The sequence below is a fragment of the Athene noctua genome, chromosome 1 (assembly GCF_965140245.1).
Source record: "Athene noctua chromosome 1, bAthNoc1.hap1.1, whole genome shotgun sequence".
NCBI lineage: Eukaryota > Metazoa > Chordata > Aves > Strigiformes > Strigidae > Athene > Athene noctua.
Genome location: NC_134037.1, coordinates 192,926,482 through 192,942,353, shown reverse-complemented (window position 1 = coordinate 192,942,353; position 15,872 = coordinate 192,926,482). Strand labels below are relative to the sequence as shown.

At 42.8% G+C, this 15,872-nt stretch overlaps 1 protein-coding gene across 1 annotated transcript; it reads left to right on the top strand.

Annotated features, from left to right (window-relative positions):
- The first annotated feature begins 27 nt into the window (after positions 1 to 27).
- Positions 28 to 6,892, top strand: COA5 (cytochrome c oxidase assembly factor 5). Its single transcript, XM_074908574.1, has 3 exons — positions 28 to 244; positions 1,167 to 1,250; positions 3,346 to 6,892. Exons 1-3 carry the CDS (start codon positions 143 to 145, stop codon positions 3,385 to 3,387), a joined length of 228 nt encoding a protein of 75 aa, XP_074764675.1. The 5' UTR covers positions 28 to 142; the 3' UTR covers positions 3,388 to 6,892.
- Positions 6,893 to 15,872: the final 8,980 nt, after the last annotated feature.

Below are 15,872 nucleotides of genomic sequence, written 5' to 3'. Positions count from 1 at the left end.
GTCCCTTCCCGGGGCCGCCTCGCCCCTTCCCCCCCCGCCGGAAGCGGCGGCAGGGCTCGGCGCGCCAAGATGGCGGCGGCCGCTGGTGGTATTGGTGGTGTTTGGGTAGGCCCCAGCGAGGCGTAGAGCTGGCCTCGCCGCCATGCCCAAGTACTACGAGGATAAGGAGGAGGACGGACGGGCTTGCAGGGGGGTGAGGGAGGACCTGCGGCAGTGTCTGCTGGAGAGCCCCTGCGTCTTGCAGGTGAGCGCTGCCGCCCTCCCGGGAGACGGCCCCGTGGCTCCCGGACCCTCGTCGCTGCTGCTGCACTCGCTTCCCTCCCCGGTTACGCCCCGAGGGAAGGGTACCCCGAGGCCCGCTCCCTCGCCCCGCCGGGCCAGGCGCTGGGGAAGCCGCTGTTTGAGGAGGCGGCCCCGCTGCCCCACGGCCCTTCCTGATGTGGGGGGGTGTCTTCTGGCGGGGGAAGGCGGCCGGGGCCGAGGGGCGCGGAGTGCTGCCTGCGGGGGGAGCGGCCGCCTCCCGCCGGCCTGAACGGGCCCTCGGGAGAGAGAGAGAGGCAAACTGCTATTTCGTCCTTTTCAAGCCTGATAATTCGTGTTTTAAGCAGGTTAAGAAATTGTAACTTAAGACAAAAAAATAGTGGACAGGCTGAAGAGGGTCTAGAGGAGGGCCACAAAGATGATCAAAGGACTGCAAAGGCTGAGAGAACTGGGTCTGTTCAGCCTAGATAAGAGAAGGCTTAGGGGAGACCTTATCGCTATGTTCTAGTATTTAAAGGGTGGTTACAAAGAAGATGGAAATGGAAAACAGGAGGGATAATGGGTAAAAGTTACTCCTGGGGGTATTCCAGTTGGATACGAGGATAATTTTTCGTAATGAAAACAATCAGCCACTGGAATAATCTTCCCGAGGAAGTGGTGGATTTCCCAACGTTGGATGCTTTTTGTAATATTGTGCTGGGCCACCTTCTCTAGCCCGTGCTTTTGCCAAGAAAGGTTGGACCTGATGATCGTTGAGGTCCCTTCCAGCCTGGTATTCTATGAAGAGAATGTAAGTCACCATGCCGTAGCAAAGTCCCGAGTAAACCTTGTCTGAAGTATTTTGATGTCTCTTTGACAAGCTGCAGAAATCCATTGTCTTTAATCCTTTCTTTTTCATCTGACAGGAAAACAAAAACCCTAAACAATGTTTGAGGGAAGGACACTGTAGGAATTTGCAAGTGACATTTTTTGCATGCAAAAGATCAATGGTAAGTGCAGTGGGTTTTCTTCTGCTAGTGGCCTGCTTGCTTTCTGGTTTTTTCCATGCTTTCTAAAAAAAACCACTTAACCACTTTAATTCAGCAAAACTAATTGAGCAGAATAGGTCTTGCCTTTTGAATTCCATTTAAAATATGGATGTTGTACGCTATTCTCACAAAGAAAAAGTTGTATAGTGTGAACAAGATGGAAAAAAAGGCATATTAAATTAGGCTCAGCATGTGACATGTAAATGAAGTAGGTGTTTTTACTTTTTGTTTAAGTAAAGCTTTGGTTTAAACAGTATTAGATTGGGTACTTGTAAGATAAGATATTGACAAATTTTTGTCTATGAACAAAGAACGTTTAAATGAAAAGAATGTATTACTGAAAGAGATTTTTACTTGTTGAAGCAGGCTATTGCATTCATTAATTTTCTTGGAGGGCTTGAATTCATGATAAAGAACAGTTGGGGGGGTATATAGTGAGTTATCAAGTATGGTAGTGAGAAACTAGTTGTAGAAATGTAATTAGATAAAGTTTCCCCAGTTTTGATACGAGTACCTTGTCTAGAAATACCTTTCTTGTGTTTCTGTAACACTTAAGAAATAGTTAAGGTGTGGCAAAGGTGGTATTAAAACTTTCTAAGCATGAGTTAGTGCAGGGCTCATTTTTATTTTTAGCTGATGTGATACATAATTAAGAATACACAGCTGAAACTTGTGCCTAAGATTTTTATTCCATTCTGTATTCTTGCTTAAGAGCTTTTGGACCTCTCCTATATGAATTGTATTACTCCATAAAGTGACAAATGATTATTTCTGTGTATAGGAAAAAATGCTGTGTATATAATGCTTGAAATATCTATTTGACGCTGCAGTAGCAACATACATATCTCCAGATGATATGCCTGTATTTCTGTCTGTACATTGTTAATGGAGGCTGATGAAACTTTCTAGCGAAGTGTCTCTGGTCATGCCTGGACTTCCATGCCAGGAAGAGGCCTGGCTCTTACATGAATCTATTTAACCGCTACAAATTCTAAGGCTGATGAGTGACATTTTTCTTGTCCTGTTAACTCTATGTATTTCAGTAATTGTGCCCTGCTAAATTTGTTACTTGGTATAACCGTGAGGCTTAAAGAGTATTTAAAAATGAGTTAGACACTAAATACAGATATAATTTACAATATACTAAAATCATTAGGCATTTTGCATAGATGCTGTTTTCTTTGTAATGAAATGTCTTACCAGAGGAGTAAACTTTAAAGTAGTACACTTTAAAGTAGAAACAAGTTTAAAATGAAAGCTGCTTGATTATTGGACAAGCCGTATCATCTTGCAGTTTAGATCTTAACAAATCTTGCTGAAGTTCTGAATTCTGAAGGAGAATTAGTTAAGGGAGGTAAAAGATACATCCTCAATCTAATATCTGAATGTGGCTGAATTGCAATCTGTAACTGTCATCTTCAAGACTGACTACTAAATTCAGAAGAATGCCCCCAAAATCTAAGTATGGTTTTCTGCTGCACTGGGAACTTGCAATTTAGTTTCATTAGGTGCTGCACCGTAGCTGCTATTGTAGCTTTACTGCAAGTTTTTTGCCTTCCGTTAAATGCTTTTTTGTAACTGCCAAGAAGAAACTTGTAGATTTTACAAGATGAATATTATTTCAGTTTTTACTGATTTTTATTTTTCATACACTTGTTGTATTTAAGTTATCCCTGTCCTCACTGACATTTGCAGTAACTCCTATTTCAACCCAGTCTGAATTTTCCTCCTTCAACTTGTCAGTTAAGTTTGGAAAAACAGGTCTAAGTACATTTACTCTACCTTGTTTTCATGCGTTCCGTGCCGCCTCACTATGCTGTTCTGTCATTTGTGGTGTTATGCTGTTTCAGAATGCACAGGGTGCTTTTTACATAATTCAAATTTTGAGTGAGATTTAAGATAATATCTGTTTCCTTGGAAGAACCCCATGACTTGTTGGCTACAGTGACTTCTGCTTTATTCTGTGCTTTCTTCTGATGTTACAAAGTGCCAAGATAGCTCTGAAGTATTTCTTTTGCAAAATGTATAGTTTTAATATATCGACTTCAATTTTCAGTTGGATACCAGGGCAAGATTCAGAGGAAGGAAGGGATACTGAAGTCCTTGTGAAGAGACCCAGCCATGGGAAATCAGGGTTCATCAGCGCTTTAAGCAAAACAGAGATTGAAGTAAGAAGATTGTATCTGCTCCATCCTTTCATGCAGTGTTTTTGTGGAAGGTTATCTACTCCTGAGTTCTTCCAATAGATTGACCTGGATATACGTTTAAATGTTAAAACGAAGGCAAGCATAAAACTGCAAGTTCTGGCCAAAATGGGTACTTGTCATGTACTTGCAATAAAATATGTGAAATCCAGAATAAGCTGCAGAAGTTATCATTCTGTTTTGAAGTAGTCTTTTGTGGTTTTACTAATTCTGGTCATGTTTTGCTATTACAAATAATACAGGATATAGAACTGGTAATTCACTCAATGGGTGTCTCAGAGGATGCCTCAGGACAGAGCTGTTTTCAGAGATGATGAGTTGACCAAGTTTGTGAAATGTATGTGCAGGCTGCATTCTCCCCAGTATGTTTGTTACCCAATAAACCTGCACAAGTAGTCGGGAGTGGCGATATTTTTGCAGTCCCACGTATATAAGGATGGCATCTCATTCCTCTTGCTACAAATTCAGTGTGATGATTGATGTACTTTAGATTAAAATTTGATTACTCTAGATTAAAGGATGTTTGATTTATCTTTCAGTAATCTGTCTTCTCCTTGCATGCAAGGGAACTATAGCATTACTCTAGTCAGTGACTTGAAAGCTGTATGCCAGCATGTAACTAATTATATATCTTTGGATGGGTGAGGAAGGTGTTCCTCAGGCCAACAGTTAGGGAGACTGTGGCTGCTACTACTGTGTTCTAGAAGTATTTACAACAATATTTGAGTTTCTTTGAGATGACCTTGAATGATCTTTCTGCATTATTTTCAAAACCAAGTCTATAAATACTCATCTAAACATATGTACAAACTAGGGATGATCATCTGTTTATCGGAAGTCGTGTTCCAGATTCACTTTGTGAGTATTTTCCTTCTTTTTGTGTTGTCACTTCTGTCTAAATTCATTAGTTCACATTTATGGTTGTTAAATGTTCAAGTCGCCATTCATACTTATCTCAATTGTAACTAGTTTCTGTTATGTACTACTTAAAACTTGCTTTTCCTTTAGAATTTTGTTGTGCTTTGTAAAATTTTATGTAGTTTTATAAAATAGCTGCAGTGAAAAAGAAATTAATAGAGGAAAACATTGGTTTGCTTTCCTTTGATGAGGGATGACTGTGGCAAATCTGTCTGCAGTATGGCAGTGTTCTTCGAGACATAGGTGACATCTATCAGCTAGTGTCTCTTGCCCCACACTGGTAAGAAAGTGAGATTTATGGGGGTAACAAGCATTAAATAGTGCTTAAACTGTGACTGTGGTCAATACTTAATGGTTCTGTTTAAGAACTTGTTTCTGAAGAATATTTTGTTTTCCTTCCTTCAGTGTCTCTACCTCCTTCCCTGCCTTTTGAAGCTTTAAGAAATAAATGGTAGTGTAACTCTTACATATGGAAACTGGAATAACTTCAGACGAGCTGATTGGAAACAAGATTAGGAAATAGCGAAGGGGGGAGAGAGTCCTGGTAACTTATTTTCTTGGCTAAAGCTTATAGCCATGTGGCTGATTTACATTTGGTCTGAACAGATGCATGCAACGCTTACTGTTTGCAAAATTGAGGACTTCAGTGAATAGTGCATGTTGATTATTTAATTTGGTCTGTCTTAAGCAACTGCTCTGTGATCAGTCAAAGTATGTTTATATTCCTTGTATATGTAGGATTTTATTTTTCCAATCATAAATCAACACCAAATTCACATTTTTGTGTTGATCATGTGGAAGCTAGTTCATTTGCTGAGGTGCTGTAAACATCCTTTGTTTTTCACAACCTAGTTACCGTATTGTCTCTTTATGTATAGTAAAATGATAAATTGATGTGATGTCTATAAGAGTATTCTTAACTTAGCACTCTGATTTCAAAGTACTACCCACAAGCCTTCCCTCTCCATGGGGGGGAAAATTTTTTTTTAAAAAGGGAGTAAAAATAAATTTAAAGCTACTTGGCAGGTAATTAAATGTCAGAGGGAATGGTATGTGGTTTTGGTAGTTCCATGGTCTGCCCTGCTGCAGGGAAACATGGGCTTGATGGTTCAGGTGATCTGTCCCTTTCCCAGCTGTAATCACTGAGCCTCACCTAATGGTGCTGTGGCAGCTCCTTTTGGAAAGGAGCAGATGGATAACAGATCATAGACAGATAACTAGTTATTTTTAGTAATTGGCTTGATCCAGTGGACATCAAGTGTTAAAATGAAATGCAGTGTTTGCCGTTGGACATTTAAGGATTTAATAATTAACAGAATATGTGTATTTGAGCCAATAGAATCTTGGTGTCAGGACTTCCTAATGGTTCACTAAACTGTCTAGGACAGTATAAACATACATATAATATGTATCAAAATCCTGACTTGCTCAAGAGACTGTCATTGTTCAATTCCAATATTGTGTAACATAATATTCTGTCTAAAAATGACTAATTATATAATTGCCTTGGGACTTTGAGCACTGTCCTACTTGAGAGCTATTAATGTTTCTTGTGTGAGAAATAATTTGTTTCCTTAATGGGAAGCCCTAAGTACTATAAATTTGTGTATATGATTCCAGCTTTTTTCTAATACACAAAGTGTTTTTATTGAATATGTTGGTATTTTCAAGTCTTGTGCCTTGCGCTCCACCACTGGCTTTTATTAAAAAAATACATATTTCTAGACTATGTTAGATTTTGCAAGATTGAACATGCAACGCATTTGAATTTGTGAAACTGGACTGCTGAGGACAAACGGTTGAAATGACACCAAAAGGCTCTTACTGGTTTTAGAGTCACAAATGTATGCTAATGATTTGTGTTGAACAAGGACAGAACACAGTTTGCAAAAACCTTTTACTGCTGCTCTAATTTCTCCCATTTGTTTTACATGGTGGCAGAGTCAAAGGGCGTTGAATGCTGTCGAGATTCACGTCGCAGACTGCAGCTCCGTCACGGTTAGGACCTGTCTGTATTACTACATCTGGTTTCAATTAACATGTTCTCTCCGTGGCCCAGTCCTGCAAATGCGTTTGTATTTACATCGCAGTAAACACATATTGCAGAACTACTCATGTGCTTATTATGATAAATGATAGGCCATAGTAATTTACTCTGGTTTGAAAATTCTTTAGGTCATTAATTCTGTTCTTTCAAGTTAGTATGAAGTGGTAAGCATATTGTTTAAGTGGAACCTGTTAAATGGAGGCTCGTGTGTACGTATATTCAAAAGTGAGAGAGAGGAGGTAGCGTTTAATGCATTTATTATTTCAGTTACACCTCTTAAAATGAAAGACAAAGCATCTTTAAAAAAAATCACTTTTGAAAACTTTTCTGCTTCCAGAGTGTGTGGGTTTGTATTACAAACAGCTTCACTGTTCACTGGTTGGCATAAGAAATTGGTTGTGATTTCTCTCTTCACTTTTAAGTTTCTGGGGAGTAGCAGGTTGGATGATAGGCTTTTTTTCAAAGCAAAATATTCAAATAATATTATTATTTCAGTGGAAGCCCAGAATGAACTAGACTACACCTTCTGCTCATAAGAAGAGCACTAAGTGAAATCATCTTCTAAAAACGTGCACCCACAGAATGTAGGTGGTAAGCAGTATCTGTCATTTAAGCCTTTGGTTGGAAAACTTGGAGTTACAGAAATGTAGCAGCTTTGTTGACATGATGAATTTCACAAGTACTCATGCTGCCTTAGCATTTGATACATGGTCATTTAGGATATGTGTATTTATTCTAAATATGTATCTCATTGTCTGAAGCTGAAGAGCATGACAGAGTTTAATTTCCATCATAAACTGCAGTTGACAGAATAGTAACCAAAAACCTTAAGATCCTTTCTCCTTTTTCTGAATGTGCATGCCAAATAGTTTGTCTCTGGCATGGTTTTGCTGCAGATATGTTCAGAAAATTATCAGCCAGTTATTTCTATAAGTGGTACACCATGATGACTTGACTGACTCTCTGTAGGAAGAAAATTCTGTAAACATTGAGAGCAGCTTCTTGAAGTAGACTGTGCTTCATTATCAGGATTTGCAGTAGGTTGATTAATAATGTCCTTAAACATTGAAAGCAGAAGCAGCAAAAAGATTAGTGTTTGAATAGCTGCTTAATGAGGTCAGTAGCAGGTGATATATTTCAAATAATAATGTATTTTAGTAGGTAAACATTGAAAATATTTTTTGTATCAAACTGAGGTTTGTTTGTTCTGATGAAAGCTTTCACATGCCGTATTCCTTCTTTGCATGTAGGTACTAATGGGCTGCAGTGAAATGGAAGGGAATAATTTCTTAAAGATTTTTAGTAACAGAAGAAATAATGCAAGTGAATCTCTGTGACTTAACAAGATATCAAAGCTATTTTTGCAACATTGCTACTATTACTTTAAATGGAGCTGGGGAAAAAATAGTGAATATAGAAATTGGTTTGTAATTCACAAGTTCTAATGATAAACCACTACTGTAAAATTGTGTTGTCCATTGTGAAGGATGAGGAATTTAGAATTTCTCTTTCAATTTATGGCATTTTTGCAAGGCTTTTTTAGTGGGGGAATTTTTGAAGTCTTTCTGGTATGTAGGTGACAGAGGCCTAATATTTGTTTGATATCGTTTGTCTCAGGCTTTTGATTCTGTATCAGCTGTAGCGCTCTATTGGCTATAGCAGGATGGCTTCTGGAAATCTAAGTGGGAAGAAATCTGTTACAGATCGTTGGGTCACTGGTATGCTGAGGAAGATGAGGGTAAATAGTGTGCTATTCATTATCAGCTGTGTAAAATTTTACATTGCTAAACATAAAGGCAGAAACTTCAGAAAGGCCTTTATCAGATAAGACTGGACATCCAGTGAAGTGTCCCTGCCTGCTTCATATGAGCAGTTAAGAGAGTTTGATACACTTCATCTAGTCTGACCTGTGAAGGTTAAGTTTTTATGCTAGAGAAAGGCACTGGCTCTTGTAAAGGGCATAAAAAGGGATCTAAGTCTTCTTTTGATGGGGTATTTCAATAGTTAGCAATTCCCCTGTTAAAAGTGCATGTCTGTCTTGTAGTTAGAATTTGACTTCTGCTGCCACTTTCAGGAGAAGGGGAAGGGATGGCTCTGCAAAAGAGGTCAGTAGTATCTTGCATTTTCCTGCTGGGAATGCATTAAAACTAAAGAAAAGGAGTGTGCTCTTAATATTTTTTGGATGAAATGCATGGATTGACTTCTTAGAATCTTGTGTTATGCTTGTCTTCCTTAGTCCCTTCACAAATTTGTAATTTTTTAAGGGTTACAGGGTGGAGTTTTGTTTGTAATCTACATATGGGTAAAATCCCCTTTCTTTCTGCGCTATTGATTGTGCTTCCAAGGTTCATGATGCATTTTGTCACAGCGGTAAGTTGGGATCTTGTGTTCAGTTCTTTGTCTGTTACGACCCTGATGCCCTTTTCAGCGTCAGTAAGTTTCTTAGTCTGCTGTTTTCCCAGTGTTCAAGGTATGGCTTTATATTCTTTTCCTGGATGTATAACCTGAGATTTGGCTATAATAAAAAAAAATCTGAACAGTATGCTCTATCAGCTGTTCCAGAGCTCTTAGGTGATGACCCAGTTCTTTTGTTCACTGTAGTGCCAGCTTTTGTGTTGTCCACAAATATTATCTGCAGTGAGTTTATATATGCTTCCCCATCTTTGAGGAAGATGTTGAATAGTCTTGAACCTGGTAGCGGTCCCAGGGCAGCTTTCCAAGTACCTCTACTGAAATACAACTCCTCTCTGACAATTAGTTTTTGAGGTTTGTTACTTAGGTTTTCTTAATCGAACAAATCTATAACCTTACCAAAAAAAACAGGTAAATGAAAAACCTGCCTACCCTATCTGTTCCTACTCTGCTGGTTTTTCTCCGATTTTGCCCTGGATAACTCAGACAGCTCTGCCTGTAAATAACATGGTGGTTCTCCATGTCCTCCTTCGACACTGGTGCAGCGTAAGTGCCCTCCTGGTCCATTGGGTTTTAGCACTGTTTCTATTCACTGATGCTCAGTGAACATCAGTAGCAGACACTGTTCTTCCAGGAGCCTTGGCGGGGAGTTGTCCAAGCCCACTGTTTTTTAAATGGTCGTATTTTGGTTGATGATTAAAATTGTCATCAGCTACAAATAAACTACAATGTTTTGTGCTTCATACTGTCAAGCTCTGTATTAAAATTGAAGGGTGTTAGTGACAGCATCTATTTGCTTTCTAGCCTGTTCCGGCCAAGTATATTTAATATTTTTATGAGAGAATGGCTTTAAGCTTGCATAGTATGCAGAGGAACTTATATCTTCCATCTCCCTTTTGTTTAAAAACATGGCATGATTCATTAGCTTTGTGCTAAGCTATGACCAAAGATAAATGTTAAAAATCACATGTGTTTGGCTAGGCATTGAAAATGCCTATTCTCTGTAAGTTCTGTGTGATTTTGAAGCAGAAGTGATTGCATGGAGTTTCGCCAGTGATGGGTGGAAAGAAAAATTAAAAATTCAAGCTGCCTCTCCTGGCTTCTCCTTCCAAATTTGGATCATATTGAGGTCTTGAGCTGGCTAGCTTCCAGCACTGGGGAACTGCAACAGGCAAATTGAAATTCTTACACTAGTGGTGTTGGGACTGACTCAGCTGGTGCTTGGCCACGGTCCTCTGCAGATCATGCACAGTTGGCTGGAGGGACCCAGACAAGTGTGCCCGTGCGTATCTCACTGATTCCCCACTTCAGTGTTGCCTGCATGCAGGAGCCCCTCGCGTACCTCCTGGGACTTCCTTGGGAGTAACCTGTCTTCCCCTTGGCATTTGTGCACTCTGTAAAAATAATAGAATGAGCTAGAGCTGGGCTGTGATCTCACATTCTTTCGAATTACACTTAACACTGCTCGAGCAAGTTAAATCCTTCATTGGGAGTAGCGTGGTGTAGAAATTGGTTAAGAAATGGAGCACAGACTCCGACTGGGCAGCAGTTTGAACAAATGCAGCTGGCTGAGCCAGCTATCGAGCAACTTTGAGTGGGGATGGTGAGGATGACCGGAGGAAGCATGCTGACGTTTTTATTAGAAAAAAATCTGGATTATTGTCTCAAATTATCTGGCTCCAACTTCATAGCTGCGATGGCAGGTACTGCTCAGCCCCGTGACGTTTTCTTTCTCGACATCCCCAGTTCGTGACTGCAGATGACGATGACACAAGAGACTCCCAGTATCTGCGGGTTTGGATCCTCTGAGGTCGGAGATGACAAAGCACGCACAAGCTGGTGCCTGGCTCGCAGGCCGGAAGGCGAGCCTCGGCTAACCGGGGGCGCGCACTGGAAACCGGCTTTTTTCACCCAGCCGCGCCGCGGGCGGGGGGGGCGGGGGGACGATGCCAGCCTGGCCGCGGCCGCGCTTTCCGTCCCCGTTACTTGTCGCCCTCCCCACCTGCCCGCCCCCCGCGGCGCGGCGCGGAGCAGCGGGGCCCGGAGGTGGCGCGGGGCGGGGGGCGGCCGCAGGGGGCCGGGCCGGGCCCGGCGGCGGGGCGGGGCGGGGCCGCCGCTCCCGGTGCCGTCACGAACGGGCGGGCGCCGGCGCGCGTCGGGCGGCCGGAGCCGCTGGGGTTGGGGGGCCGGCGGCTGCCCGGGGCGGTGCCCGGCGAGGCGGGGCTGCGGAGGTAAGCGAGGGGCGCCCGGCGGGCTCCGGGGGCAGCGACCTGAGGGAGGGGGCCGGCGGGTCTTTGGCGGGTGAGGCGGGAGGCGCCGCTGACAGCGTCGGCCGGGGGGGGGCGGCGGCCGCCGGCCGCCACTGAGAGCCCCGGCCGCCCAACGGCCGCCCGGTGGCCCGGGCGCGCACTGCCGAGCCCCCATCTTGGGCAGGCCCTGGCACCCGGGGGTTGCTCCGTGTCGCGGCGCGGGTTTCGGCCGTCGTTGTTGTCATCTGCAGCGCTGCTGCTGCGTTTGACGGCGTTATCGGGTTTGTTGTTACGCGTTTGTCTGGGGGTCGGGTTCGTCCTGAGCGGCGGTGGGAGCGTTATGTGAGCAGCGCCGGGCTGCCGCGGATGGGTAAGGGCGTGTAAACAGCTGGGGAAGAGGTGCAAGAGCGAGACATTAAAAAAAAAAAAAAAAGGATGATGTTGCTTTTAATTTGTTGTTTAAGGAGGTCTTGAAAGCTCCTGTGCATTCCTGTTTCCAGGTATTTGTATGAGATCTGTGCTTTTCGATATTAACCTGGACGCTTCTTTTACGGCTTTGTGCAACGGCGTGGGTTTGTGGAACAGCCGGCTGGCAGGCCCCGTGTCCCTGAGAGATTTGTGATCTACTGCATTCGTTGTTCGGGGATAGGTGACCCCAAGGCAAGGCGGTGTGGCCGGGGCCGTAACTAGCTCTATGCCCTCCACACCTGCACGTTGTGGTGCTCAAAGAGCCACGGAGACACTTGTGTGTGCAGGAGGCCCCATCCTGAGGTGGGGTTGTCCGTTCGGGGTTGCTAGCAGGACTTCGCAAAAGCGAGGATCGCCTGGTCCGTTCGTGATCGCTGTCTGGTGACACGTGGTGCCCCCGTGCGCTTCGGTGAGCCCCACTTTTTCAGCAGCGGTGCCATCGTTCTGGGTGTGGGAATGGAAGAGCGGAGTTGAGCGAGCAGAGTGCGCTGTGGAAAGTGATAGGATGTTTAAGAACATTTAACCTCCCTTAATTTATTCCAGACCAGCTTTTATGATTCCCTTCCCATGTAGAGAAGCCTTAAAAGGAGACAGATTGTATGTTTAGTTTGGTGCATATTTCAAATTTTTGCCCATTTATTAAGCTAGATTATGGTTGTGAAATACAGTAGACATGCCTTTGCGGTACTGATGCACCATCATCCATTTCATGTGGCTTTGTTGGAGCAGTCTAAGAATGAAGTTGTAGCTTTGGCCCAGTGGCATACGTTTTCCCCCATGCAACGAGCAAAGTCAGTATATGCTGGTTAAAGCGCAGCACGGACTGCATGTGCTCCCTAGATGGTAGAGGGGCTTTTGCCTGGGCGGTCAGGCACTCTGTGTTGACGTTAGCTCTCCATCTGCAGGCCAGTATCATTCTGCAGAAGTCTGTAGGATTGAGCTTGTCTGTGTTGTCACTAGAGAGCTAGCTGGGAAGGTCTTGCTGTGTTACTTTTTAAGGAACAGGAATGACTCTCCTATGTTTGTATGCCCTCCAGCTCTAAAGTGGGGGCGATGAGGTAGCAGGACCCTCTTGTTCTGGAAGCAAGATAATTTGTTTCCCCATGAGGAATCGCTATTTGCTTATGCTTTTTTCAAAAGCTCTTAATCGAAAAACTTACTAAGATTTTTCCTGCTTCTGAAAATTTTAATTCAGTAGGCTACCTTGCTTCTAAGAACTCAGAGAATGCAATATCTTGCCATTTTTTTCACAAGTCTCTGACTCTCAATGCAGATGTTAGGTGGGAGCAAATGCAGGGGGCCATATATATTTTTGGCAAGAGCTTGAAATTCAGTATTCTTAAATTTAGAAGTTCTGGCACTTTCCAAATTTTGAGATAGATGTGACCTCTTTCATTCACTCTTCCCTGCTGTGAATAAATACTCCCTGCCCTACCAAGTTGTTAGCAAATCATGATTTCAGTGCTGCTCTCAAATATCCGTGTAAAGGCTGTATTCATTTTTCTTGATACATGACAACTTTGCCTGTGATTTAATTTATTTTTCATGAGCTAATTTTAACTTAAACTGTAGTGGGTGGTAGCTTGTAGGGCCCCACAGAGAAACAAAGAACCCTGCCAAAGTGTGGCAAAGGAGCCACGTGATCTTCAGAGGGTGTTTGGCTCCGTTACTGAAGACAGTGATCACACCTCTGCAGAAACTTCTGTCTTGCTTGCTGTCAGCTGAGACAGAAGGCTGTACCCCTACTCGGGTAGTAGAATTTTCAGTCTTAAAGTCTCAGATATATTGAAGGTTGGACATCCTCAGCTATCTCTTAGACCTGTTCAAGTCCAGTCTGGTTGCACAGGTGCTGTATTCAATGCAAGTTCTCCCTGTGGTGTGAAATGGCTGCTCTGTTTCCTATACATTCTGGGTTCCTTAGTCTCCTTAATCCTTATTGTGCTGGAACAAGGAAGGACAATGAGAAGGCCAAGGTTCCCCTTTTGGTTCTTGTTTCCTTGTTAAGCTTTAAGTCAGGCCTCTGGCATGTGCCTTGTTACAGCAAATTTTAATTACCGAATGCCAGTACATAAGATGCACCTTTAGAATATAAGAATACCTCTTGGACTCCCTTTGTAAATTACTTTGTTGGAAAAACTTCCCCACTCTTTGCTTGGATGTGGACAGTAATTGCCTTGCTTGGAGATGGAGTTAGATACCTCTACCTGTTGTTCTTGGAGACAGGAGATCAAATAATGCAGGCAGCATAGCTCAGAGATCTCTCTTACGGGCTCCTTGCTTCTGCTTGTCACTTCCCTTCCTGTTTTTTTTCTGACAAACTGAATTTCCTCTCTATTGTTGGATTATCTACCTAAATCTCAAACAGACATCCTTTGCAGAAATGTTGGAAACTGCTGTTGACCTTGGAAGAAGAAGGCTTTGGAGTGTATCTACTTCATCCACATCTGTCAGAGAGATAGGCATAGCCTCAAACGTGTTTAAATCACACCTATTATTGCTTAACCTAATATGATAAGCTCTTTACTATAGACGAAGTTGATTCTTCTGAATTTCAGATAGAAGGAGGGATTTCCCTTTCCTGCTTCACAACCACTTCCGCTGCCACTGCTCACCTTCCTTTGCTTCTTACATTATGTTCTCCGTAGTGGTCTGCTTACTGGAAGCGTTGCCACAGATTGGCAGTATGCGAGGCAAAACCAAAGAACAACCAAAGCAGAGCAGGTTGAGGATGAAGCGTGGACCAAGGGAAGTAAGGCAAGTAACAGGGGCATTTATTTGTACATTAGGGATGTGATTGAGAGGAGGATGTGTGTCTCAGCTGCACAGGGGAGTGGTAGGGTCATAGGTGGCTTTTGTGGTTTGCATGGCAGGTAGTAAGGGGGGTGTGCGTGAAATAGTGGAAGGCAAACTCCCCAGACTTCCCTGGCATTTATTGCTGTATTTTCCCTGTTTCAGAAACTGAGGTTAATGACGTTGCATCAGCCAGCACAGGTGGACATTGTGCTTCTGTTTCTGTCAGCCCGTTGAGCCAGGCACTTTTCTGTCTTTCACAGAGGAAAGGGAGTTTTCAGCACTGCGGAAATATATTAGCACTTCATGAAAACATTTGAAAGCTGCAATAAAGAGTATTCACTCAGCAAGAATGCTATTCCTGGCTGTTTATACTTCCACTGAGTGTGAATTTCTTGAATTTATGGTATGTTTAAATGAATAATAAATGTAATAAATAGTAAATAGGCAAATTGAAGTACCAAGGTACAGGACTTGGCTAAAACCATCTTGATGAAATACGAGAATAACATAGTTTTCCCCCTAATCTCCAGGCAAGTTGAGATCTTGTTATTAGGTGAAGAAGACTTTCTGTGCAGCTTGTAATACATGACAAAGGATTTCTCTGCAACCGAGGTTTGTGAATGTTCGTCTGTATTCACTAAAAGTACTCATTATATACAACAGTGAGATATCACTAAGACCTTGTCTGAAATCAGCAGGATATTTTGAAGAAGACATTGACATTCTTGAGCTGTTACGTGTAGACCTGGCCCACTCATGAGATTATAACCCCTTTGATGTTCTTATATTTCTCACAAAGGCCTGGATCTTGTTTGTAGCCTACTACTCTGCCATGCTAACAGAGAAGCCTCTTGTGTGAGAGATGACACTCTCTAAATACAGCTCTGTTCTTCCAGTTTGTTGCGGACAGAACAGATTTTGTGGAGATAACTGAGCGAGGTGAAAGGGAGTAGCATGGGGGAATAGAGTGTGGGTATAGAGGGGAAAAGTGAAGGGAAAAGAGCAGGGAGGCTGAGAGAGTAGATGGCCCATACAGGACAGAGGAGAGTGATAGAAAAATGTATCCAGTGTGTTTTTTGATCTGTGTGTCATAGCATTTGCCAGTGGAGCACTTGAAAGATGTAGTTTCTGCAAAAAACCTGGAGGAGTTCTGAGCCTGTCACTCCAGCTGGGGTGTGCGTGGGGAAGATGCAAAAGCAGGGGCCAGCCTTTAGAGCTGGACTTCCTTGGCAGTCCTGTCCTGAACCCGAATATATGGGGAGTGAGCGGGGCTGTGCCACTCTGAATGAGAACCTGCAGGCAAAAGCCTGGTACAGGACTTCCATTGTTAGATAAGATACTTTAAAGAAGTTAGGGTCATCTGCTCTCACAAGCATGGCTATTTTCATTCTGATGAAGAAAATAATATGTTTTAGCACCCATCTAAAGTTTCATAAGAATAATTATTCTTTCCAGTGTATGACTAATTGTAGGAAATGTATATTTACAGATG